General features: G+C 36.7%; 5 protein-coding genes across 6 annotated transcripts; 3 read left to right on the top strand and 2 right to left on the bottom strand.

The window, feature by feature from the left end:
- The first annotated feature begins 1269 nt into the window (after positions 1 to 1269).
- Positions 1270 to 4567, top strand: Alg1 (ALG1, chitobiosyldiphosphodolichol beta-mannosyltransferase). Its single transcript, XM_034975543.2, has 4 exons — positions 1270 to 1964; positions 2483 to 2745; positions 3263 to 3548; positions 4241 to 4567. The coding sequence occupies exons 1-4, from the start codon at positions 1414 to 1416 to the stop codon at positions 4449 to 4451; spliced, it is 1311 nt and encodes a 436-aa protein (XP_034831434.1). The 5' UTR covers positions 1270 to 1413; the 3' UTR covers positions 4452 to 4567.
- Positions 4568 to 4829: 262 nt separating this feature from the next.
- hoip (NHP2-like protein 1 hoip) lies at positions 4830 to 16856 on the bottom strand. 2 transcript variants are annotated; one of them, XM_034975208.2, is made up of 5 exons: positions 16633 to 16856; positions 16271 to 16547; positions 15257 to 15497; positions 14305 to 14367; positions 4830 to 5268 (listed from the first exon to the last, which is right to left on the bottom strand). In XM_034975208.2, the coding sequence occupies exons 1-5, from the start codon at positions 16733 to 16735 to the stop codon at positions 4882 to 4884; spliced, it is 1071 nt and encodes a 356-aa protein (XP_034831099.2). In that variant the 5' UTR covers positions 16736 to 16856; the 3' UTR covers positions 4830 to 4881. The 2 variants fall into 2 exon arrangements, with proteins under 2 accessions (XP_034831099.2, XP_034831438.1); XM_034975547.2 differs by lacking the exons at positions 14305 to 14367; positions 15257 to 15497; positions 16271 to 16547; positions 16633 to 16856 and adding an exon at positions 5734 to 5986.
- On the top strand, positions 7094 to 12163 carry LOC117988484 (uncharacterized). The gene is made up of 5 exons (XM_034975636.2): positions 7094 to 7345; positions 7639 to 7771; positions 9043 to 9189; positions 9846 to 9963; positions 10430 to 12163. Exons 1-5 carry the CDS (start codon positions 7296 to 7298, stop codon positions 10714 to 10716), a joined length of 735 nt encoding a protein of 244 aa, XP_034831527.1. The 5' UTR covers positions 7094 to 7295; the 3' UTR covers positions 10717 to 12163.
- A 754-nt stretch (positions 16857 to 17610) lies between the features above and the next one.
- On the top strand, positions 17611 to 23449 carry LOC117988331 (integrator complex subunit 15). The gene is made up of 6 exons (XM_034975460.2): positions 17611 to 17785; positions 17863 to 18155; positions 19076 to 19330; positions 19855 to 19996; positions 20914 to 21191; positions 21713 to 23449. Exons 1-6 carry the CDS (start codon positions 17707 to 17709, stop codon positions 21863 to 21865), a joined length of 1200 nt encoding a protein of 399 aa, XP_034831351.1. The 5' UTR covers positions 17611 to 17706; the 3' UTR covers positions 21866 to 23449.
- Positions 22789 to 23969, bottom strand: LOC117988083 (ribosomal RNA-processing protein 7 homolog A). The gene is made up of 2 exons (XM_034975176.2): positions 23733 to 23969; positions 22789 to 23654 (listed from the first exon to the last, which is right to left on the bottom strand). The coding sequence occupies exons 1-2, from the start codon at positions 23764 to 23766 to the stop codon at positions 22903 to 22905; spliced, it is 786 nt and encodes a 261-aa protein (XP_034831067.1). The 5' UTR covers positions 23767 to 23969; the 3' UTR covers positions 22789 to 22902.
- Positions 23970 to 24418: the final 449 nt, after the last annotated feature.

Raw genomic sequence — 24418 nt, 5'->3', positions numbered from 1 at the left:
TCCTCCTTTTTTGAAGTCGGTTAAAAACGCATCGACATGAAGTAGTACCTACCTACCTACCTAGGTACCTTCTTCTTCTTCTTTTCTTGTCTATGGCTCTATGTACTGCGGTTTTGTTGTCCGCAATAATTCCGCCAATGTCAATTCAGTGGAGAGAACATCGTTGTAATTTGGTTCTTGAATTCCTTTCATGAGAGACTTTTCTTTCTAACCCACAGACTACAGTGTATATAAACCTTTGTTAGACCTAGACATCACAAGGACAACACAAGTTGTTAGTTTATACATTGGACAATTAGTATGATTTTAGTTTAACATAAAGGAAATATAACAATTAATAATATCATGACCGTTAAAACATTAAACATTGATGTTAGAGATACATTATAATTTAATATCATACAAATTAATATAATTGCATAGACATCTTAGGATCGAAGGGTTAGGAAAAGAGAGGAGATAAGGGAAATGAATTGGGCGAGGGATATTATGGGGTAGAAACTCGTACAAAGATATGGGGTGGTTAGTACAGTTGAAAAATATGTGCTCGACTGTTCCCTCATCCAGACCACATTCACAAAGCGAGCTATCTCTCACCCTGATTTTATTTAAAAACACTGGGGAGCATATTATGTGACCTAATCGTAGCCTACATAGAACGGATATTGTCCTTTTATTTAGTTTTTTGGATTTGAAAAACCAGGGTTTGCGGGGAATATTGGGCTGGATATATCTATAGTGTTTAGCTATGTTTAATTGGGTAGTATTCCATCTTACATTCCAGTCCTTATGCATGTAAGTTTTAGCCAGAGGGATGAGGTCTCTTGGGAAGATACAGCTGTATGTTGGGGATCATCTAGGTACCTAATACTTCTTCGTAAAAACGACAAATGCCCATAGATACGTATCTACTCTTTTTTTTTTTTTTTTTTAATTTATTTTACGGCCCTGGATAACAGTCCTTTAAGGCCTATCTACTCTTTACTACAGCTACTACATAGAGTAAACTACTATCATCTATATTCTATAGTCCGTTCATCGTAACTTGAATATGTTGGCACCATTGCAAATCACACTTTAATAAGCCCTAAATTCATGCTAAATTCTGAGAAATAAAGAAAAAAAGGCCACAATGGTGCCAATTCTCATTAGTTTTATATACTCTAAGGCTAGAACCCAGAGTTTTAAAAAATGGTGACAACTCTGTGTCATAGATTAATATATATGTATCTGTCGTCTGTGGTAGTCTATGGTCTGTGATACGAATCTTTTATTTCTGGTCGGTGATACGAATACAAAAAAATTTAAGCAAAAAATTTCAAAAGTTTTTGTTTGCGATTTTATTATTGTTTCAAATGATTTTTTACAAGCATGAATAATTAAAGAGCTCAGAATTATTTAAAACGAACAGCCATGGCGGATCAACCATCTGGGAAAACCGTGAAAGTGGTAGTTTTGGGAGATATAGGGAGAAGCCCACGGATGCAATATCATGCATTATCCCTAGCCGGTTGCGGTCATAAAGTGAATCTTATCGGTTACGTGGAAACACAGCCACTTCCTGATATACTAGAAAATCCGCTAATAACTGTAACCAAACTTCACTCCTTGAAAGTCGAAAGATATCCAAAAATTATACAGTATTTCTTAAAAGCCTTGTGGCAAAGTATAAGTATGTTTTTAACGTTATTAGTTACTGGAAAGTGCAGCTATTTACTTTGTCAGAATCCGCCTGCAATACCTACTTTACCGGTGTGCAGATTTTATTGTCTTATTACCCGTACAAAGTTTGTAATTGACTGGCATAACTATGCCTGGTCTATCATGGCACTATCTTTAAAATCCGACCATCCACTTTTGAAAGTTTCTACTTATATAGAAAAGTTCTTTGGCCAGTCGTCTGATAATAATTTGTGTGTAACATATGCTATGAAAAGGGATTTGTTGGAAAAGTGGAATATATTGTAAGTGTATTATTGCAGCTTTAATGCATATGTAAGTGTTATATCTTGTACAATGGTATGGAACCCTTTGTGTGCAAGTCAGACTCACTTAAACAGTTTGTAGGGTTCCGTACCTCAATAGGAAAAAATCAACCCTGATAGGATCACTTCGTTGTCTGTCTGTCAAGAAAACCTATACAGTACTTTCTGTTGACCTAGAATCATAATATTTAGCAGGTAGGTAGTTCTTATAGTACAAGTAAAGGAATAAATCCAAAAGCAGTGAATTTGTGGTTACACCACATAAAAAATTAACATGTGTTCATGAACAAATAATTAGCATTTTCAAAGTAAGATAACTGTACCGAATGGGCTATCATATGAAAAGGTTTTACCTGAACATTTTAAAACTGATTTTTATGCATAATAATTTTTGATTTATTGTACAAAATGTCAAAAAAAAATACCCGAGTACGAAACCCTCGGTATGCGCGTCTGACTCTCACTTGGCCAGTCATTTTTAAATTTTCTTATTACAGAGCAACAGTGCTGTATGATAGACCTCCAAAAATATTTCACCCAATAACATTGCAAGAGAAACACGACTGGTTCATCAAAATTGGGCAGCAATACGAAGAGTTTAGAAGTTCTGAGTGTGACAGTGGAGATTGCAATCAGACTGCATTCACTGTTGTAGTTGATAATGCTGTAAGACTGAGATATGATCGGCCAGGACTTCTGTTTAGTAGTACTAGCTGGACACCTGATGAAGACTTCAGTATATTAATGGAGGCTTTACAAGGTAATAGTTTCTTTAATGTACATTGACTATTGACCCTCTTGCATCATATTCCTTATTGACTATGTTAACCCTCTTGCATCATATTCCTTATTGTCTATGTTAACCCTCTTGCATCATATTCCTTATTGTCTATGTTAACCCTCTTGCATCATATTCCTTATTGTCTGTGTTAACCCTCTTGCATCATATTCCTTATTGTCTATGTTAACCCTCTTGCATCATATTCCTTATTGACTATGGTAACCCTCTTGCATCATATTCCTTATTGACTATGTTAACCCTCTTGCATCATATTCCATATTGACTATGTTAACCCTCTTGCATCATATTCCTTATTGGTGTTAACCCTCTTGCATCATATTCCTCATTGACTATGTTAACCCTCTTGCACCATATTCCTTATTGACTATGTTAACCCTCTTGCATCATATTCCAAGACTCCAAATAGAAGGCAGAAGACTAGTACGCTATCAACTCTTAAAAAACTTGTTTGAATGATTAAAAAATTCTCTTTCAGTATATGAAACATTATACAACTTATCACAGAAGTTGCCAAAACTTATATGTGTGATAACTGGTAAAGGACCCATGAAAGAGCACTATACAAAACAAATAGCTTCTCGCAACTGGGAGCATGTTTCTGTGGTGACCCCGTGGCTTGAAGCCTGTGACTATCCCACAATGGTAGCTAGCGCAGACCTTGGGGTCTGTCTACATACTAGCTCCTCTGGTCTAGACCTTCCTATGAAGGTTGTTGACATGTTTGGTGCAGGGCTACCTGTTTTGGCCTGTGAATTTAATTGGTAAGTATAATTTTGTATGAGAATCTATTCTGCTATTTATATTAGTCTAGAATCTGGCAGACTTGGAACATGCTATGACTAGATGATGGACAATGGACATGAAGTTTTTATTTTGTCTCATTATACTGTTGAATGTGGTATTTTATTATCATATTGTGATAATTTTAACATGATTATGTTAAATCTACTATCACTACCTACTACTACCTATACCTACCTACTATATCTATACTTAATATTATTATAAATGCGAAAGTGTGTCTGTCTGACTACTAGCTTTTCACGGCCCATCCGTTCAACCGATTTTGACGAAATTTAATACAGAGTTAGCTAGCATCTCGGGGAAGGACATAGTTACTTTTTATCCCGGAAAATCAAAGAGTTCCTATGCGATGAGTTCCTAACCGAAACTTACACGGACGAGGTCGCGGGCATCACTTAGTAATATTATAAATGCGAAAGTGGTTTGTCCTTCAAACACGTCTCAACAAAGCGACGTGATTTTTTGCATGAGACCTAGAGTGACATAGGCTACTTTGAAAGAGTTCCCATAAGATTTTTTAAATCATCCAAATCATTCATTTCTCCAAATCTGTTCAGCTGTTTTTGCGTGATTGAGTAACAAACATCCAAACATCCACACTAACATTTATAATACAATTAGGATTAGGATTTTCATTTTATTTTTCCAGCCTTGATGAACTAGTGCAAGATGGTGAAAATGGCTACGTATTTAAAACTAGTGATGACTTATCCAAGCAAATTGTGTCATGGTTTGAAGAATTCCCTAATAATACTAATCAAAACAACATCACAGATAGTATGAGAGAAAAACTAGCAAAATTTCAGGAATCCAGATGGGAAGATAATTGGAATTTAAGAGCTAAAAAATTCTTTGAATAACTAATAGTATAGTTACATATATAGCAATTTATTATGTGAATTTTTGTGATACTTTAATTTTTATTATTATTGAGAATTGATGAAAATATATGAATAAATATTTACACATTACCTAATTATCTATTTTATTGTTATTTTTAGGGTCCCATACCGCAAAAGCAAAAACAGAACCCTTATACTAGGATCACTTTGTTGTCTGTCTGTCAAGAAACCTACAGGGTACTTCCCGTTGACCTAGAATCATGAAACTTGACAGACAATGAAGTGATCCTATAAGGGTTCCTTTTGAGGTACAGAACACTAAAATAATCTTTTGCCACAAATTCCAATAAAGTAGTTCTTAAAATTTGACTATTGGGTAACAAAAGAAACACCAGATTTGTTATTACAGAATGTATTTACAAAAATAACACATACAACTGTTCATCACTTACACTAAAAGTCTTTCAATTTCTTGCTGAATACTCTGAATTTGTGGCTTCAGCTGAGAGCCTTCATTTATAGTTATAGAGCATGCCACTATTGGTCTAGACACCCCACATGCTCTACCTAGAGCTTGCTTAGACCTAACGAAAACATAAGGCACATTTTTGTCTTCACACAAAATAGGAATGTGTAATACAATCTCCAAGGGTTCAGCGTCTGCTGCCATTATGATGAACTCTGAAAGTCCTCTGTTCAGAGTTTTGGTTGCCTCGTTGGCTCCCTTTCGTAGTTGCTTGTAGTTAGCAGCTTGCTGAACCAAGTTAAGTATTTTGGATGTCAAGGATGCGTCCGCCAGGGGGTATGCTTTAGGGTTCACAGCTTCATTATCAGCCTGCAATGTGAAGAAACAGATAATGTAAAAAAATATCCTGCCTCCTACTTTTTGGAAGTTGGTTAAAATACACAATTTTAAATTCCTGTCGTGAATCTAATATTGTTTGTAGGTAAGATTACTTCTTCCCCGGGTTGCAAGCTACCTCTGTACCAAATTCCGTCAAAATCGGTTGAACGGTTGAGCCGTGAAAAGCTAGCAGACAGACAGACACACTTTCGCATTTATAATATTAAGTATGGAAGATTCAATTCATTCCAATTGAGATATTTTGCATCATCAATAATAGAACAATTTCTGAGGTTAACATACTATAACTAGTAAAACAAAGCCCGGCGTGTTAATCAACATAACCTGCAATCACGTGTGATAAACAATCAAGCAGGCGATAGATATAATTAACTTATTAGACCGCTGGGTTACACATAGTGTATTTCACATCTAATTTAATAAATACTTACTTACCATTTTTGTTGCTTAGTATTTTTCGCACTTTCAAACTGAGTTGGACCTCTCAGCGATTACTCGCGTCACTGAGGAAAGTAATATAGTTACAGGGGGCAGAAATAACTTGCTTAATATTAATATTTAGTAATTGACAATTATTGGAAAAATGATAAAATCCTTTTAAGTAAAATACTTTTATAAATAATCCAGTTTTAAAAAGGCGCGTGCTAAGCTGACGCTAACCTTAAAATTTGAATTTGACAGTGACAATGCAGTGACTCCACAGATGGCACTGATGGTATGTACATATTAATCTATGGCACTGATTGATTATATGGCCTACGAAGTAGTAGGTACTTAGAAATTCTTTGATACGGCCTAAAGGCCAATGAGTAAACAATTTTACGGGTAGTGCCGTACTAGCTCAGGGCACTGGCAGACAGAATAATTAAATTGCTGTTTTTTTTTTAATAATTGGTTTTTAGGGTTCCGTAGGTACTCAATAGGAACTCTCATAGGATCACTTCGTTGCCTGTCTGTCTATAGCAGACGTGAGGGGAAAAATCCCGAGAGATTATGGTAAACTATATCACTAAAAATGAGTTCATCAATGCCGTTATTATAAATGCGAAAGTGTGTTTGTTTGTTGGCTTGTCCTTCAATCCTGAGATAAAAACCTGGAGAGTGACATAGGCATCTTTTTATCCCGGAAAATCACAGAATTCCCACGGGATATTAAAAAACCTAGTTAATTCCACGCGGACGAAGTCGCGGGCATCAGCTAGTAACAAATAGTATATATTCAACAATTAAAGTAAGATTACTATACCAAGTGGGGTATCACATGAAAGGGCTTTACCTGTACATTATAAAGCTGATTTTTATTCATTTTTATGCTTAATAGTTTTTGATTTATCGTGCCAAATGTCAAAAAAATACGACTGTAGTACGGAACCCTTGGTGCATGAGTTACTCTTTGCAAGAGGCAATGATATTTTAAAAGAACGCTGGCGGCTACGTGTGGATGGCGCACAGAACACCTGAGATGGCGAGTGATCGGTAGATGGCGATGAATCGCGAACGTTGGCGCAGATTCCTTTGAAAAAACTTACTCAATAACAGCTAACATTTAACGTTGGTGCGAGTGTAGGGGCCAATGCTAATTTCCCGAATCCCGCGGGGTGATTTGATTACGTAGGTATTTCGCGACAGACGTATCCACACATTACTTGGGCGAATAGTGGTGGGATCAGCGTTGGCGGTTGGAGGCTGGACTGGAGCCAACGTGTGGAGCCGGCGTCAGTCACAGCTCTGTGGTTTGGTCTAGTAACGGTTGTTTACGGCTAGAATCCAAAGCCGAAACCAGTCCAGTATGTATAATGTACTCTGTGAAACCAGTTTAAAAAAACTAGCTGTTTACCTATCGCTTAAAATATTTATAAATTCATTAAATTATTGTTTAAACCTAAATAAAATCCAATTAATTACTATTTAAACTGCTATTCAATTAATTACTTTTCTTCACGCTATAATTTGTAAGTAAATATCAAGTGTACTGTGCGAACGCCAATATTCAGAAAATGAGGACAAGTGCACAGCAGTTCGAGCAGCTTGTGAATTTCATGGAACGGTACTTAGTAGTTTGTCAATCATTTCTGTTTCATAAGAATTGAAATAGGTCTTAGGTAGACTCAGAGAGCCGCTTTGGTACAAGCAGCGCAAGACGACGCGTGGAAGTCCCTACGGGAGACCTGTGTCCGGCTGTGGCATTGGACTATCTGTTGACGAAGTCTTATGCATGACTAGAATTTCTAATGACAATCTCGACAGGTTGGAAACTGTCTAGGATATTAGAATCATAATTATTATTACTACCTTACAATATTAAAAAATGTATGAATAATACAATTTTTGTTTGTTTAGTCATGGCGATCTTAATAAGCCTGCTGATGGGCCGCACGGCAGAATTCGAGCTATACAGATGTGGGAAGACTTGTCCAACCTCCTCAATCTGGATGTTAGTGGCGACCATAAGAGTATAGATAAGTGGAAAAAGGTAACACTTAATTCCGTTCAACACTAGTCTTGTGTAAAAAAAATCTGAAGGATCTTTGATTTCTGAACCATTACTGGGGGAACCAAATATTTGATGCCTGCAACTTCATCCCCATGGATTAAGGTGTTTTAAGAATCCCATGATTGTCTCTCTTCCCATGAGTCTCTTTGATTTCCTGGGACAAAAAAACTATGTTCTTTCCTGGGATGCAAGCTATCTCTGTACCAAATTTCATCAAAGTTTTTTTTAAAAGAATATTAGCCATAGACATGTGTCCGCTATAGCTTAACTTAACTGAAAACTGCTGCCGTGCCTATAGCGTACCATAGCGTTATTGTCGTAGCTAACAACGGTTATCAGCTAACATCTATGACGAACCACCTGACAACGTAACGCTGTCAACTGGCAACTGACAATGCATTGTTTGGTTTTTTGGTAACTAGAAACGCAATAATTATGCCTTCTCTTTCTTTTTTTCACTGAAAGCTGAGAAGGAGCGGTTATTGGCTACCGGCTTAGTAACTAAGAACTTGATAAACCAAAGCCGATCTTATCTCTATTAAGCTAAGGCTTAACTGTACAAGTACTTGTCCATTACACTTTGATCTATCAATTTTAAAACAGTTAGCCTTAGAGTAATAGAGATAAGGTCCTGTTTGGTTTATCAATCTTCGTGAAATGTTTTTGGTTAACTGGATTGTGTCAAACTATTCGTGCAGGCGTCCACTATAGTTTGACCTATGTCAATGATCATTATAATTAAACTTTGCTGCTATGAACTTAAGGTTGTGATTACTTCACGATATTCATGAAAGTGAAATTGGTTTTATTTTAGTGAATATGCGCGCGCTAGCTATACAGACGGTATTGATACGGCAGCTAGCTTAGTTACTACTACGGAAACCGCTGCGCGTTGCGCATATTAAATTAGTTGAAACACAACTCTGATACCGATATTCGGCAACGGTTATCAATATTGGTATTGAAACTAAATAACTGTTGATTAACCGTTGCCAGAAATAGCCAATAACGCCCATCTTTAATTAGCCATGCTAATCATGACTAATATTCCCGTTTCCCCTCCAACTACGCGTAAAGCTTGTGCTAGGAGTACATACGACAATTGTGTAATGGGTGGGGTTTGAACCGGCCACCTTTTGGAATTCAGTTCGCTAATTAATGATTGAGCTATTGAAGTTCTTTGGTTGGTAAAGGTTAAATAGATGGTTCTTGAATATGGATTATCATAACTTATTAATTTGTGTGTACAGGTGTGGAGTGATTTCAAGAACAACACAAAGCGCAAGGCTGCAAAGATCCAGGCCGGAGGCTCGGGCACCAAGCTGGCAATGTCAGAGCTGGAGCAGCGTGTGCTGCGCATCGTACAAGCACAGGCTCCCGCCAGCATGGCGGAAGAGGTTGGTGTGGGGGCCAATATTGTTATAGTTCTCTATCAAAATGGTCAAGAGTGAGTTTTACTCACACAAAGGGTTCTGTACCATTGTACAATAACACTTTTTAATTTTCAGGGTGGCCATTTTGAAATTATTATTTCGTGGTCTGTCTGTCTTTCTGACCGTTGTGTCTGTCAATAAACCTATAGGGTACTTCCCGTTGACCTAGAATCATGAAATTTGCCAGATTGATAGATCTTATAGCACACTTCATCATGATCAACCCATCGCCGGCTCACTACAGAGCACGGGTCTCCTGTCAGAGAGAAGGGTTTGACCATAGTCTACCATGCTGGCCATATGTCGATAGGTTGACTTCACACACCTTTGCGAACATTTTGGAGAACTCTCAGGTTTCCTCACGATGTTTTCCTTCACTGTTAAAGCAAGTGATATTTAATTACTTAAATATCATTCACCAATATCATAAATATACAAATCTATAATATAAACATCAAATATAAAAATATTAATATAGCACACTTAAATGGAAAAAAATCTTAAAATGTGTTCATGAAAAAATAACTATACAGTATTTTTATTTAGATTATTATTTTTTTATTAGGATTACTATAACCAATGACATTAATATGTGGGTATAAGTAAATATTTCATTGCAGTATGTAGTGCCAAACAACGAGTGGACGGGTTCACGCTTGTCAGGCCACAACTCATTGCTCGTGGAAAAGCCGTTTGACGCATCCTCTAAGTCAGAAGAGGACATAAAAGTTCAGAACTGTAAGTTTCACTACAAATTACATTAATGCTATGGGGGAGGGGGTTGTTTTACTGAAAAAGTGATATAATTTTATCTATGAGAAGCATCTACTCATCTGCCCCCCAATTGTGTAAGAATAACCATTTCATGGCTATCGCAATCGTCAAGAATTCTGCCCTTTGATTGGCTGTGAAAAAATGTAAACAGCGAATCAACCAATCAAAGGGCAGAATTTCTTGACGATTGCGATAGCCATGAAATGGTTATTCTTACACAATTGGGGGGCACCTTATAGATCTTTCTCTATCTCAGTTTTTGTCATGTACGAAACATTGCAGTTGAACTTCCCAATGAGCTAAAGACTTGAAAGTTTAAACATAGCTCAGAATTGGATGATAATTCAATATTTTTCCTTGAGACTATCATGTCTGCACCTCCAACTTATATACTTTAAAAGGATAGTATAATTTTTTTGTAAATTTTCAGTGGGCAGAAGTGGTCATTCAACGCCAATAGCTTGGGAAATGAGTGTATCGCCGCCCGCGAGCCCGGCGCCCGCAGGCCGCTCCCCGCGCACCCGCCGCCTCTACCGCCGCCACTCGGCTCTGCGACGCGGCACCACCCGCGCACCCGAAGACAGAATCGCCCACATACTGAGAATTTTTGCCAATGAGAGCATCAGATTGCGCCGGAGGGAACTCGAACAACAGGCGCAATGGCAAAATCTATTTGGAAAAATGGTGGACGTGCTCAACAAGTTCTTGAACAAATGAAATTGTCATATCTACCTTGTCAACTGGATTTTGCCACTGAGCTTTGTTGGTAACGAATGGGGGACATAGTTCGGTGCACCGATGGACGTCGAGGTCCTGAGGTGCTGGAATGTGAACCTGCACCAGAAAGCAGTGTTGGCAGACCCTTGACTAGACATCCGGGTTGGTCAGACTATGTAGTGTTTATATAACAACATTAATATAATTCTTGACTCTTGAATCATCAATGCTAGCGTGGCAGGCCGAAGCGACGATGGCGTGATGAATCAGTAGTGAGTAGTAGAAAAATCGGAGGAAAGCCTTTGCCCAGTCTTTAGCAGTCATGGGACAGTACAAGTTTTCTGTCGCCTTATGCATCAATAATAATAATGGCACCGATTTGGTAGTCTTTCTCTAAACTAAATTTAGAGTATCTGCATCCTTTTCTTTTTAACAATGCTAAAAAGGGACAGAACATGAACTTTACATTTAAAGACTAAAATCACGGGTTTTACCATCTAAAAATTAAATTTAAAACTGTCAAACTGCGTCTGCCCTTTTCATATTACATTAATAAGAAGAGGATGCGAATACTCTAAAATTATGTTGTGCTCAGAATCAGTACCAATGTTTCTCTAATAAATGATTTGTATTGGAATAAAGATTATGATACAGTTTGTATTGCAGTGAACAAGTTTTCATAGTTTTAGAGATTTGAGAATGTTGTGACCAACCCGGATCCATTGCTCGAGAGTGTAGGATAGATAGATAAATAGAATTAATCGCTCTAACTAGTTTTAAGTGGATTGTGAAATGATGCTAGTTGAGAACAACGATCAAGTCTTGTTAGTAAGTTATGATGTACATAAAAACTGCCATATCTTACCATAAATAAAACCTTAAATAAAATTTCAAAATAATTGGTAATTATTATACAAAGCATTCCTTAGTGCTCTCACGTAAAAGTTTGAAAACAATAGTACAGCGCGACAAGGCTCTTTTGGCGCGTGGTGAAAATCGGTAAAGTTGCCGTCAAGTTTCCCCTTTTGTTCTAGAACTACGGGTTTTATGACCGAGTTATCTTTTCACTTCGATTGTGAGGAAATGAAGCAATGATATTATTTCAATACATGTCTTAAAGCGAAATTCGAGCAATTTTGTAATGAGGCAAAATGTGTCATTTTGACGTCATACCATCAGCTCGAAACTTCAGTCTAGAGCTGACGTCAATAAAATGGCGGCCACGCGCATTAGCAATTTGCTGACTTATACCTATAAACACTTTATGCACAAGAGCATGAAAAGCAGTTTAAGTCTGCTTATAGCCAGCATAATGTAGAACTTTACGAGCATGAGAAGTGAAAAATACATAAAGGCGAAATGTGTACTACACGTAACAAAACTTGTTTCAGAGTTTTATTTTTATAGCTATTTTTTAATAATAAAATTAATTGATAAAACAAAACAATTGTTGTTTTTCTTCCATCTAGTTAATGTTGAATGTTTCTCTTGGTTTTCGTCTGCCTACACATACTGATTATGGTAGTTAAAACAAAGCCCTCTTGTGGAAAAACCTTCGTCAGTCTATAGGGCCTTCTGAGACCTGAAGGAGATCTCTTTGGCTTTCTATGCACTATAATAGGCACATGCTTGACCACAATCACACCTGATGGGGAAGTGATGATGTGGCCTAAGATGGGACGCGAAGATGCCTTTTGACTCTTGTTTCAAAGGGTGGACGACCCGTGCACCCATAATGTGTGCAAGGATAATTATTCGTATTTACCCGTACGTACATCGTACACCCACAAAGGGTGGATACCCGGATTGTAATATTGGTAGGAACATAGAAGAGTATTCCTTAGCCAAGCATTTATGAGAGCATTGATTGTCGGAACACCGATCATTAAGTTCTGTAATATTTACCTATTACTTTTATATGGTATATTTTTATTTCGGCTGACGCGGACGTCACAAAAGGACGTCATTTCGATGTTAATGAGACATGGTTCCAGCCCAATAGCAATTTGCGGGACTTTTAAAACTGTATACGAGAGGAATAATGACGCAGAACGTATCGTGCTTGCGTGTAGTAGATGGATTGTCGACGCTTAACTTGAAGGATGGAAACTCCCACGAGGTCTTGCAATACGGACGTAAAAAGGTGAAGGCCACTAAAGGTGGACAGCATCTCACGCTTGGCTATTACACGATAAATTTTACAGTCACGTCGTTTTACATGCACACTGAAGAGTGATGACCATACATCGTCTAGCCGCCGTTTAAAGTCGGCTGCAAACTTGACGGTAAACTCGATCGTGTATAGCCAGCAGTAAAGATCACGCGAAAAACCAGTTATCTTGAGATTTGAAATATTATTATATATTTGAAAAGAGCAACCGCTGAGTTTCTTGCTGGTTCTTCTCGGTAGGAAAGGCATTCCGAACCAGTGGTAGATGCATCCGACAATTCTAAAGCACTTGTAAAAGTTTACTTGAATAAAAAAGATTTTTATTTATTTATTGAGTTTCTTGCTGGTTCTTCTCGGTAGGAAAGGCATTCCGAACCAGTGGTAGATGCATCCGACGATTCGAAAGCACTTGTGAAAGTTTACTTAAATAAAAAAGATTAGCCTCAACTGGTGACAGAAGGGCTGGCTCATTTTTTGCGCAGCGGATCAGCCTGGCTGTCCAGCGCGGAAATGCAGCCAGTATTCTTGGCACCATTCCACGCGGTCATGATTTATATAGTAATTAGATAAGGCTAGCTTTAAGTTTTATTGTATCAAATGATATAATATATAAAAAGATTTTTATTTATTTATTTTATTTCAATTAAAAACGCAGGTAACTGTATAATTGATTTATTCAGTTAAAAATGGAACATCTTTTTACAGTTTACAGGTATAGTAAAAATACCAAGTTTCTATGTAGCGAAGCAAGTATCTTTGCAGATATTCTTAATTTCAACAGTGTGGCTAATCCTGTTGTACACAATCTAGTGCAATCTTTAAAACAAGAGTGAATAGGCATCTTCTAGGTAAACGCGTCCCATCTTAGGCCACAATCATCACTTCCCATCAGGTGTGATTGTGGTCAAGCATATACCTATATTGAATAAAAAAAAAAAACCTTTTTCGCAAGCAACATTATGAAAGGGATAGCAATAGATTTAGATGTGTCAGTTCAGTTTAGAGATTGTGTACAAGAGAATCGGCACCAATATAATTGTTATGAATGTTTAAAAATTTCATTGCACTAAATAAAATCAACTTTAGTACAATTTCATGATGTGTACTGCATCTTGATTTTACCAACATAACTGTAAACTCAACCTTATCCACTAATTTCATTAGTCACTATAGAAAATTGTCACATCACTAAAGTCTGTCTTGAAGCCTTAAGTTGGCTTCACATACTTATACTAGTTAGGTTTCTTGAACACGTGATTGTTCTGGTTGCCTTGTTGATTCGACAAAAAGGCAAGGTGACCCTTAGGACACTTGTTGGCATAGTGTCCTTTTGTACCGCACTTGAAGCATGTGACTTCTTCTAAAGGTTTGTGCATCAGTCTTGGATGGGGACGAGGTTCCTCGTTATTATCAGTTGCTGGTTTAACATAGCCCAATGCTCTGTATCTGGCTTCCTCTTGTTTTTGTGCAGCCTCCCTTTGCTGTAATGAAGTAATATTAAGTTAATTTTATTCTACAAAATTATTTAATACTAGATGATGCCCGCGACTTCGTCCACGTGGATTTAGGTTTCTAAAACCTAAATTCACGTAAACGAAAAGAGCAACCGTCGAGTTTTTTGCTGGTTCTTCTCGATAGGAACAGCATTCCGAACCAGTGGTAAATTAAACTAGTTAACGATTCAAAAGCACTTGTAATAAGTCTACTTGAATAAAATATATTCCATTCTAAAAATCCTGTGGGAACTCTTTGATTTTTCGGGATCAAAAGTTCCGGACATGCAGACACACTTTTTAACCGACTTCAAAAAAAGGAGGAGGTTCTCAATTCGTCAGAATCTTTTTTTTACATATTTATAATATTAGTATCGATTATAATGGTTTTTCACTAAATGAAACATTCACAAAGTGATAAGAGCTAGCAAGAAACTTAACAAGACTGTATTACCCTAATACCATTAAGAACCCATAAACCATAATGAATTTTACACTTAGTCAAAGAGGATTGAGTAAAGGTTTTACTAAGCATGGTCTAACTTAGGCACCATTATTAGTTTAATTTAAGGCTTAAAAATCATTGGAGAAAGTCTTTTTTTAGGAAGCTCATCTCAAAACCAATACAGCAAAGTTCTCAAAAGATTTAGAAGACCTAAAAGCAGTATTCATTGACCCTTAACTGCAGCTATAGATATTAGAAAAAAAGCATTGTATTGTGGTTACTAATCGTAACTACAACTACGACATTCGGCTGAGTTAAGACATTCTGTATTTTGCTAACAAATTCTGGACAAGTTAGATTTTGAGTTTCTCTGTATGTGTTTATTTATGATGGATCACTGAATATGTTACTTTATTATAAAAGTACACTAACCTCAGCAGGAAGCTTGTTACAAGAAGATGCTTTATGTCCCACATCGCCACAATAATGACAAACTGGTAAACGTTTGGCATCCTTCGTTTGTTCAGGCGGGGCAGGCAGTTCAAACCTTGGGTGCATGTACTTGCAGCTAGGGCCGTCGGGGCAGAGCCCTGTTAAGTAGTTCATGCATAACACTCGCCGCACATGTCGGTGCCTGCAGTGGGGCCCATGTCTACAGAACCCTCTGTCATACCTGGAAATAATATTTGTAAGATCAGTTAAACACTTAATCAGTACCCTTATTATAAATGCGAAAGTGTGTTTGTTTGTTGGTTTCTCCTTCAATCACGTCGCAACGGTTCAACGGATTGACGTGATTTTTTGCACGGGTATAGATAGAGAAAGACCTGGAGAGTGATATATAGGCTACTTTTTATCCTGGAAAATCAAAGAGTTCCCACAGAATTTTTAATAACCCTAATTTCACGCGGACGAAGTCGCGGGCATCAGCTAGTGAATTATAAAGAAGGTGGTTTTGGTGATGTTAGAAAAATCATATTATAATGGCAATATTATGGTGTTTTGATGTTACCATGTACAGTTTATCATTGCTCATCTTATATGAATTACTCTGCATTCCACAGGAACAAATTGCATTACTGATGATCATTAGAAATAATATTCTTCAATACAAGCTTTATGTTTAATTTCATTGTCTCAATTATGTGGGTTTTTATCAAAATATTACATACTATATTCTCTCAGAACTCTCTTTCATTACACCAAGCCCACAAGTTCAGTCATCATGATTTTGAGTGAGAATATTTTACATTATTCAAACCATTATTTAATTTTTAAGATACCTTCTCTTGTTTTATGGATAAAATAAATACCCAAAAAAACAACATAGAATCACAATCCCAGAATCCTGTAGTTGTATCCATACTAGTATGATAATGTTAAAGGTTGTTCACCCCAAATTGCACAACCTATTCCGCTCTATGTATAGTTGAAAGTTGAACTTACCATGGACAATCCTTAATCTTACTCTCCGGGTCAATATGCAGAAACGGGCACTCTTTATTATGACATGCATTGAATCTAGCATAGAAATAACACTCGGGCATCTTTGTCATGTCATACTCGTGGAGGAACTCGCACTGGTCCCCTTTCTTACACAGACCTCGCAGCCAATGCTTGCAGACAACCGTTCGGTCCCCTCTCACGTGCCGGTAGGGGCATTGGGGACCATTATTACACCCCCCAGGTTGACTAAAGAATTCACACACCGCTGCTGTCGATTCTACAATTACACATTTCAAATCGTTAAAACGATCATTTAAAGCAGTACATTAAATAGTACTATTAAAAAACTTAAAACGACTTACTGTCCATCCCAGGAAAAGGCAAAGGTAAAGCTCCATACTGTTGTTCTAATGCGTAATCTATATCAAATTTCATGTGATCTACATTTGCAACTAATATTTCCATTTTAAAACGATTTTATCTAACGTTTTAATCCCTAATTGACTTGAAAAACAATTTTTTAGGAAAACAGAAATTCGTGTAATAATAATTCTGAAACGAAACGTCAACCCAAAAGTACTCTGTGCGTCAACCTGAACCACAGACGTAATCCGTAGAAACCCAGGAACCACAGACCAGTATGACGTCAAAGAAAATCAAAGACCACCGACCAGAAAAAAGATCTAAGACGAAAATGCTGTGCGAAAATGTAATAATAAGTCATAGATTATATAGGTAAAAAGCGCAGGTATATATTTATGCCGAGGTAAAAACTACCTACGTAGTAGTCATCGACATAGTAGTACTTCCAAATTCTTTGGTAGTAGCAAAGAAGTTGGAAGTACTAGGTAGGTAGGTAGGTACCTACTATTCCTATGTCGACAAGGTAGTAGTACATCCAAATTCTTTGGTACCTACTCTGTGGTCAACGACAAAACCACAAATAATAAACTTCTTTTTTTTTTTACTAAACTAAACTTTCGGCTCTGGTTTTTTAATTTTAGGGCTAACGCACAGATAACGCGTGGCTAACGCAACCACAGCAAAATAGTTTAAAAAAATTGTGCTGGGTTCTAGCTCTTTTGAGCTTTAAAATATCGATACACCTTACCCGATATAGCCGATCGCTAGCCGATCGGCTATATCGGGTAGATCGGTATAGCCGATGGCTAGACTAGTGATCTGTGGTCAATGGAAACACCATAGGTTTTTTTTTTTTTTTTTCTTCTGGACACCATAGGTTTGTGCATAGGTTACACAGATGAATGACTACTTAAACTACGTAGTATCCCTATAATCTGTGAACTTAATTCACAGACTACAGTGTATATAGGGCTTAATTGTCAAAATCAAAAAATTGAGTATTGGTGTCGTTTTCAAAAACCAAGTTTTTAAATGAAATTTTATTAAAAATTTCGGTTAATTTTTAACCAAAAATGTCTTTTTCCGATCTAAAACATGCTTTAAGAAAGTTTGACTTCCCGGCTTGTGCAAAAGAAGCACTTATTAAGATAGGTGACTGGACTTAACCATCTTTCATCTTTGCGGATCATTTATATTAGTACTTTACTTAGTTTTTACGAATATTTTAGAACAATTATTAATCGGGCGAGCGGCTCCTACGAATAAACAGCTCGATGTAGCCATGGATATAATATCAGAGTTCGTGTTTTGCGAGACTGATAGACGCGGAAACAGACGTGGTCTAAACCCCCTGCAGGAGTTACAACTAATAGATGTAATCTGCGACTATATCTCTGCTTGTAACAGTGATACTACGAAGAATACGATATTTTTATCTTTATTTGGAAGTATGGAAAGCCAAAGGAAGTTGAAAGTCTTAAGTATTCTTGCCAGCATGGCTGTTTCAGCCTCCAGTACACCTGTAAGTTGTATTTTCTAAATTATTTTTGTCACCTAATATTTTAGACACCTAATACTTTGCTTTAATAATATAAAAAGATGTGGAGTTTATAGAGACCCACAAAAAACTTTGGTAAACATAGACTTAGGTATATATTACTTCGTAAGGACAGGGCCATTGAACAAGCAAAATGGCACTGACTCATTGGTCCTAAAATGTTTATTTAGCACCAATGCAACCTCAGTAACGTCTGGATTTCAAACGGGTCGTTCATTAGTATCTAAGAGGTGGCGCTGATTTATTTGGTTCCAAAACCGTGAAACATTTTGTCCGCTTGGGCATATCTTGTCATTTATATTGATGATGGTAAATTATAAGATTGCATACAAAAGTTTTCAAACATTGACAATATTATGTTAGGGACCCAACATGACATGCTTCATCTTAATAGTTGTACATTTTCTTACATAAACTTGTAAAATTAAGTGATATCCATAGTTCTAATATAATGGTAAAAGTGTCAATTCACACACAATCATAACTTGACTATTAAATATAAATATAATATAAATAGCTTAGAGCCTCAATAGCTCAACTGGTAAAAGAGTGGACTGAAAACCGAAAGGTCGACGGTTTAAACCCCGCCCGTTGCACTATTGTCGTACCTACTGCTACCACAAGCCTGACGCTTAGTTGGAGAGGAAAGGGGAATATTAGTCATTTAACATGGCTGATATTCTTTAAAAAAAATCTGAGATTTCAGCTAAATGAGTCGGACATAATATCTTATTCTATCCTGTCTTCTTATCCCATGGGAAAGCATCAATTCACCAAAATGGGATTTTTTATAAACCAAAGTAAGTTTTTTTATAAACCACATACGTGGATGAAAAGCATCAGTTTTAGCTTGTCTTATGACTTTTTTACTATATTGTTTCCAGGTGTTATTAGCTGTAGGTGTATGGCTCCAACAAATGGGTTGCTCGTCACCACAATCTCTACAACTGGTAGAAAATGTCATCAGGGACCACTTTTATCTCAACACATCCAATCAGAACACCCTCAAAATCTTAGCCACGACGGCTCCTCAGTTTGTGTCAAACTTCATAACAGCAGTCACAGAACTGTACATGCATGACATGCAGAGGGTCAAGAAGATGCCACCAAAGAACTTGCTAGAAATTATTACATCTTGGGTATGAAGTTACAGGTTTTTCCTTTTGTTAAGTCTAATTAGATACAACTGGATGTATGGAAGTATATCTTTTTTTAAATTTGATTATAGGTATACGATTGACCACAATCACACCTGATGGAAAGTGATAATGTGGCCTAAGATGGGACGCGTTTACCTAGAAGATGCCCTATTCACTCATGTTTTAAAGATACCCGGGTAGTTCAATTTAGGAATCTATAACACAGTTATTTATTTGATTTATTGTTTGCTTTTCTATTATGTATGCATTATTGGATATTTCTTATAATGTAAGCTAACTTTTAACTAGAAGAAAACAGCGTAGATTTGTGTTAGTGTCATCTTACTTGAGTTTTGATTCAATTATTACAGGACTCTGGTCCTGAAAAGCATCAACTTTTTATGCAGTAATGTGTTATCTACATTCCTCCCAAATGTAGATCAGTTGGTGTACTAACAAACTCTGATAATTATCTACATATGTATCTAGAATTTACTTCTAGAATAACCTGTATTTCTGTTCAGGTGTACTCCAACCCAACACTCTGCATGTCAGCACAGTTGAACCCAGCGTCTCTCCCGAATGGATCCATTCCAATGGGAGCTGTCACTCCACTGGCTGGCTTGATACACTGGTGTGCATTGGCCCCTCTTTATATAGATGAAGGTAACTGCTTTTTTGGTCTAACTCTAGTGGTTAGGGTGTTTTACTGCAGAAGATGAGAGGACCTGGCTTTGATTGGCGGGTTGGGCCACAAATAGTTTGGTATGGCACTTATTCTCCCATGTGTTTCGGAGAGCACGTAAAGCCATCGGTCCTGCGCCTGTCTTTCCAGTTAAAATATCATCATCACTGTGTTTTGTTGCATACACTTGTGCACTATATCCCATGCAGATGCATCTCACAAAATTGACCATGCTGCCGAAATTTGGTCAAGAAGACATTACTATATTAATGATGAAGATACAGCCACAGCCCACATGATAAAGATGATCAGGCAAAAAGAGCTCTGTACAGTGAGAGGACATTGTGTCTGTGCATGCAGACCACTCAAAGGTGTAATATTAAAGGCTCACACATCGAGGGTCCTGTACTACAGTCGTATTTTTTCGACATTTTGCAAGATTAATCATTTTATGTTTTTAACTTTGAAATTAAAAATACTAATTCTTTGTTCATGAACACATTTTAATTTTTTTATGATGTAACCACAAATTCACGATTTTCAGATTTTTCCCAATGCTATAAGACTATCTAACTGCCAAATTAAATTAAGAGACTCGATAGCTCAACGGGTAAAGGAGCGGACTGAAATCCGAAAGATCGACGGTTCAACCCTCACCCATTGCACTATTGTCGTACCTACTCCTAGCACAAGCTTTAGCCTTAGTTGGAGGGGAAAGGGGAATATTAGTCAGCATAATAAACTTGGCTAATATTCTTTTAAAAAAGATTTCATGATTCTAGGTCAACGGGAAGCACCCTATGTTTCTTGACAAACAGACAGACAATGAAGTCATCTATAGGATCCTTTTTTCCTTTTGAGGTATGGAACTTTATACAAACTAGAAAATCAATTACAGATACAGAAATGGAGGAACTGCCCATTAAGCGAATTAAACTAGAAGATGAGAAGTTTCCAATCATCAAATCAGTACCAACCAAGTTTCTAACTGAGTCAGAGTTATATTTAAAGCTACATCTTGGAGTACTGAACAGCTTGCGAGCAGGGAGGAGAACTCACGGCCCTCCGACAGCAGTGAACGCTCAGCATTTAGCGGCGTTGACGCCTTTGGTGCAAAACTATGCTCACCAACTGCTAAAGTGTGGTGTTAAACTACAAACTGATACTAAATTACAGGTAGTTTTAATTTATTGTACATAGTTAGATTATTATGATCTTACTGCCAGCCCACTACTGAGCATGGGTCTCCATTCGATTGGGTCAGGTAGTGAATGAATGTTGTGTATAAAGTGGTGATAGCCTAGTGGTGAAATCTTCAGCTTTTTATTTGGGGGTATGGGGTTTTTATCCTTGGAATGCACCTTACATGCAATAAAAACATGTTGAGGAAACCTGTATACCTGAGAGATCACCATAATGTTCTCAAAGATGTGTGAAGTCTTTCAATCTGTACTTGCCCAGGGTAGACTGTGGTCTAAATCCTTCCCATTCAAAGAATAGACCTGTGCTCAGTAGTTGGCTGGAGACAAGTTGATGATGCATTCATCATCATGAATTCTACTTAGTTGTATTTAATAGTTCACAATAATAAGCGCATCATTGGCTGGGCAGCATATATTATTTTTGCCCATGAGTGAGAAAGACAGGAAGCTTCACTTCTGTCAGATGTTCCATGACGTTTTTATTTTATCTTCCAGGACTGCTTGGACAGAATAGGCCAGTCTGTGCAAGTTGCCCTCGCCAACGGGTGTGTGTATGGTAACATCAGTAACCTTCTAGCTGCATTGGACACTCTACCTGAGAACCGGCTCCTGCGCATCATCATCAAATGCCACCAGCAGACCATTTGACATGTGCTCTGATTGGATGACAGTGCTGATGTATCCGCTATGGCAAATGCTGACATTGAGTGAACTAAAAAAATCGGTCAAGTGACAGTCAGACTCGCCCACGAAGGGTTCCATAACGTACAGGATATAACACTTTGAAATAATTATTAGTTGTAGGTGCAATAGAAATAAATACTCATTCTGTGAAAATTTTAATTCTCTACTTATTACGGTTCATGAGATACAGCCCGCTGACTGACATACGGACAAATGGACAGACAGCGGAAGCTTAGTAACAGGGCACTTTTTGAGGAGTTCGATAAAAATGGGATTATTTTTATCGAACTCCTCAAAAAGTGCCCTGTTACTAAGCTTCCGCTGTCTGTCCGTTGTTGTGTTTTTTTACTGAAAATGATTACAGGGATTGACATAGATCAAGACACTACAATTTTACAAAATGTGTTTTCATTAAAATGTGAGGAATTGAAAGAGATTAGTTCCTCAACTATTATTATTGAATTGAACTAGAATGAGTAGCTTAGACTTTGGCAAGGAATATTTTGTAGTATGTATAGATTATCTTTAGATGTGCACTATTTTAATCGATCTGCGTTTGAGTTACGTAGTGTTTATATGATGTACATAAAATTATGTTTTAGCTGTAGTTATAATATAAATGATTGTAGTTAAAAGTTAACGGGCAAATCAAATTGTTTTTTTTTAGATATTATGAATACCAGGTATTCCAAACCTGATTAACTTGATCATTTGAAAGCACCTTGTAAAAATGTATTTGAATATGAACTAATAAATACTAGGAACCATTATGCTGTTGAAAATTTAAATCAAGATTTTAATGTATGTAAAATTTGATTTAAATGTATTGTAATCTGTATGGCTATTGGCCCTTAGATTTTCTTTAGGACTGTAAATATTATATAACATTTTATTTAGTTCAATTTAATCTAAAAATCTGTAAGAAGGAAATAGTAAAGTTAATGAATATATGATACGTCATGACACGGACATAATGTTAAAATATTTATTCCTATAAATAATTAAAATGGTTTAAATCTACGGCTTTGTTTTATTTGCACAATCTTCTTTTTGTCTTCTTCAAACTTTTGTCGGAGTGCAACTATGTGCTTCATCTTAGACTCCCGGATTTGGAAGGTGTAAAAGTTTTTCAATTCCTTTCTTTTCTTATTTGATTCTTCTTTAGCCATGATTTTATTTTCAACTTTTTCAGTACGAGCAAAGCTTTGCACTTTCCCCCTCTTTGTCACTGTTATCCATCCTTCATCATCCTCTTTTTCCAGTTCTTTCTCTTGTTTTTGTTCTGAATCAACTTTCTTATCATGCTCTTTCATGAAAGCTTCTATTCTCTCTTTTAAAATTTTGGGTGTTTCAACTGAATTGTTGTATTCCTGTATCCATTTTTTCATTCCCACATTAATTTCATGACCATTTGAATTCATTGGTCGTAACTTTTTTAATTCGAGAGCTTTGTTTAGTTCAGAAACTTTTTTAAAAACCAAATAACATACTTTAAAAGATGGCTTACATTTTTCTATGATAAATCTATTTGACTGAGTATTTGAACTGGGTTTTACAGAAAAAATTACGGAATTGACTTTCCCGGCTTCAGAAAATGCATTTTTAAGGCCATTTTCGTCAGCATACGGAGGCACATTGATTATAAATAGAGTTCTTCCAGAAGGTTTATCATTTGTATGTTCTCTGACAAAATGTTCTTTAAAATAGATTATATGTGGGGAAGTCGACTGTTCGTTAATTTTTAATTCCAAGGCTGAAATGAAATAAAAATAATTACTAACCCATTCACAACTTACACGAAAAACAAATTAGGTTACATATTATTGTTTACCTTTGAAGTCATGTGTTCGTTTGGTGGATTTCATATTTATGTATGGATATTTAGCATCGACAAATAATTTCTACACTAATATTGCATGAAAAATAGGTATGTTTATTAACTTAATGAAATATTGGACAATAGGTATTATTTTATTTTACAAATCTTTAATGACTTTCTTTCTTTGAGTTTGAGGTTATGAATTATGATGTGATTATGATAATCACACTTTTTTATGTTTTAGTTTTAACCACCGACCAGGGGTTTTAACTGTCCTTACTCTTAGTCCTTAACTCCTTACGGCTCTGGGTTCGTCAACTTTTCGTCAAGCTCTTTTGAGTCTCCACCAAAGAGTATGTAGTCACAATGCACTGTATTAAAATAATTATGATTCATTAACAAACATTAATTTTTTTGATTAAGACCCTTTTGAGCCTTACAGCAAACAACTAGCTAGTATTCCAAATGGTGTTTGCCGCAAGTGTCTGGTGTACCATACCAGTGGGTAAAAACCAAAATGGAAGGTATTTTAAGTCATTACAATTTCTTTGGTCATGACACACTAAAGATGGGCGTTATTGGCTATTTATGTCAACGGTTAATCAACAGTTATTTAGTTTCTATACCGATATTGATAACCGTTGCCGAATATCGGTATCAGAGTTGTGTTAACTAATTTAATATGCGCAACGCGCAGC

The sequence above is a fragment of the Maniola hyperantus genome, chromosome 14, assembly GCF_902806685.2.
Source record: "Maniola hyperantus chromosome 14, iAphHyp1.2, whole genome shotgun sequence".
In the NCBI taxonomy this organism is placed as follows: domain Eukaryota; kingdom Metazoa; phylum Arthropoda; class Insecta; order Lepidoptera; family Nymphalidae; genus Maniola; species Maniola hyperantus.
Note: the sequence above shows the minus strand (reverse complement) of the source record. Positions and strands in the feature narration are given on the sequence as shown.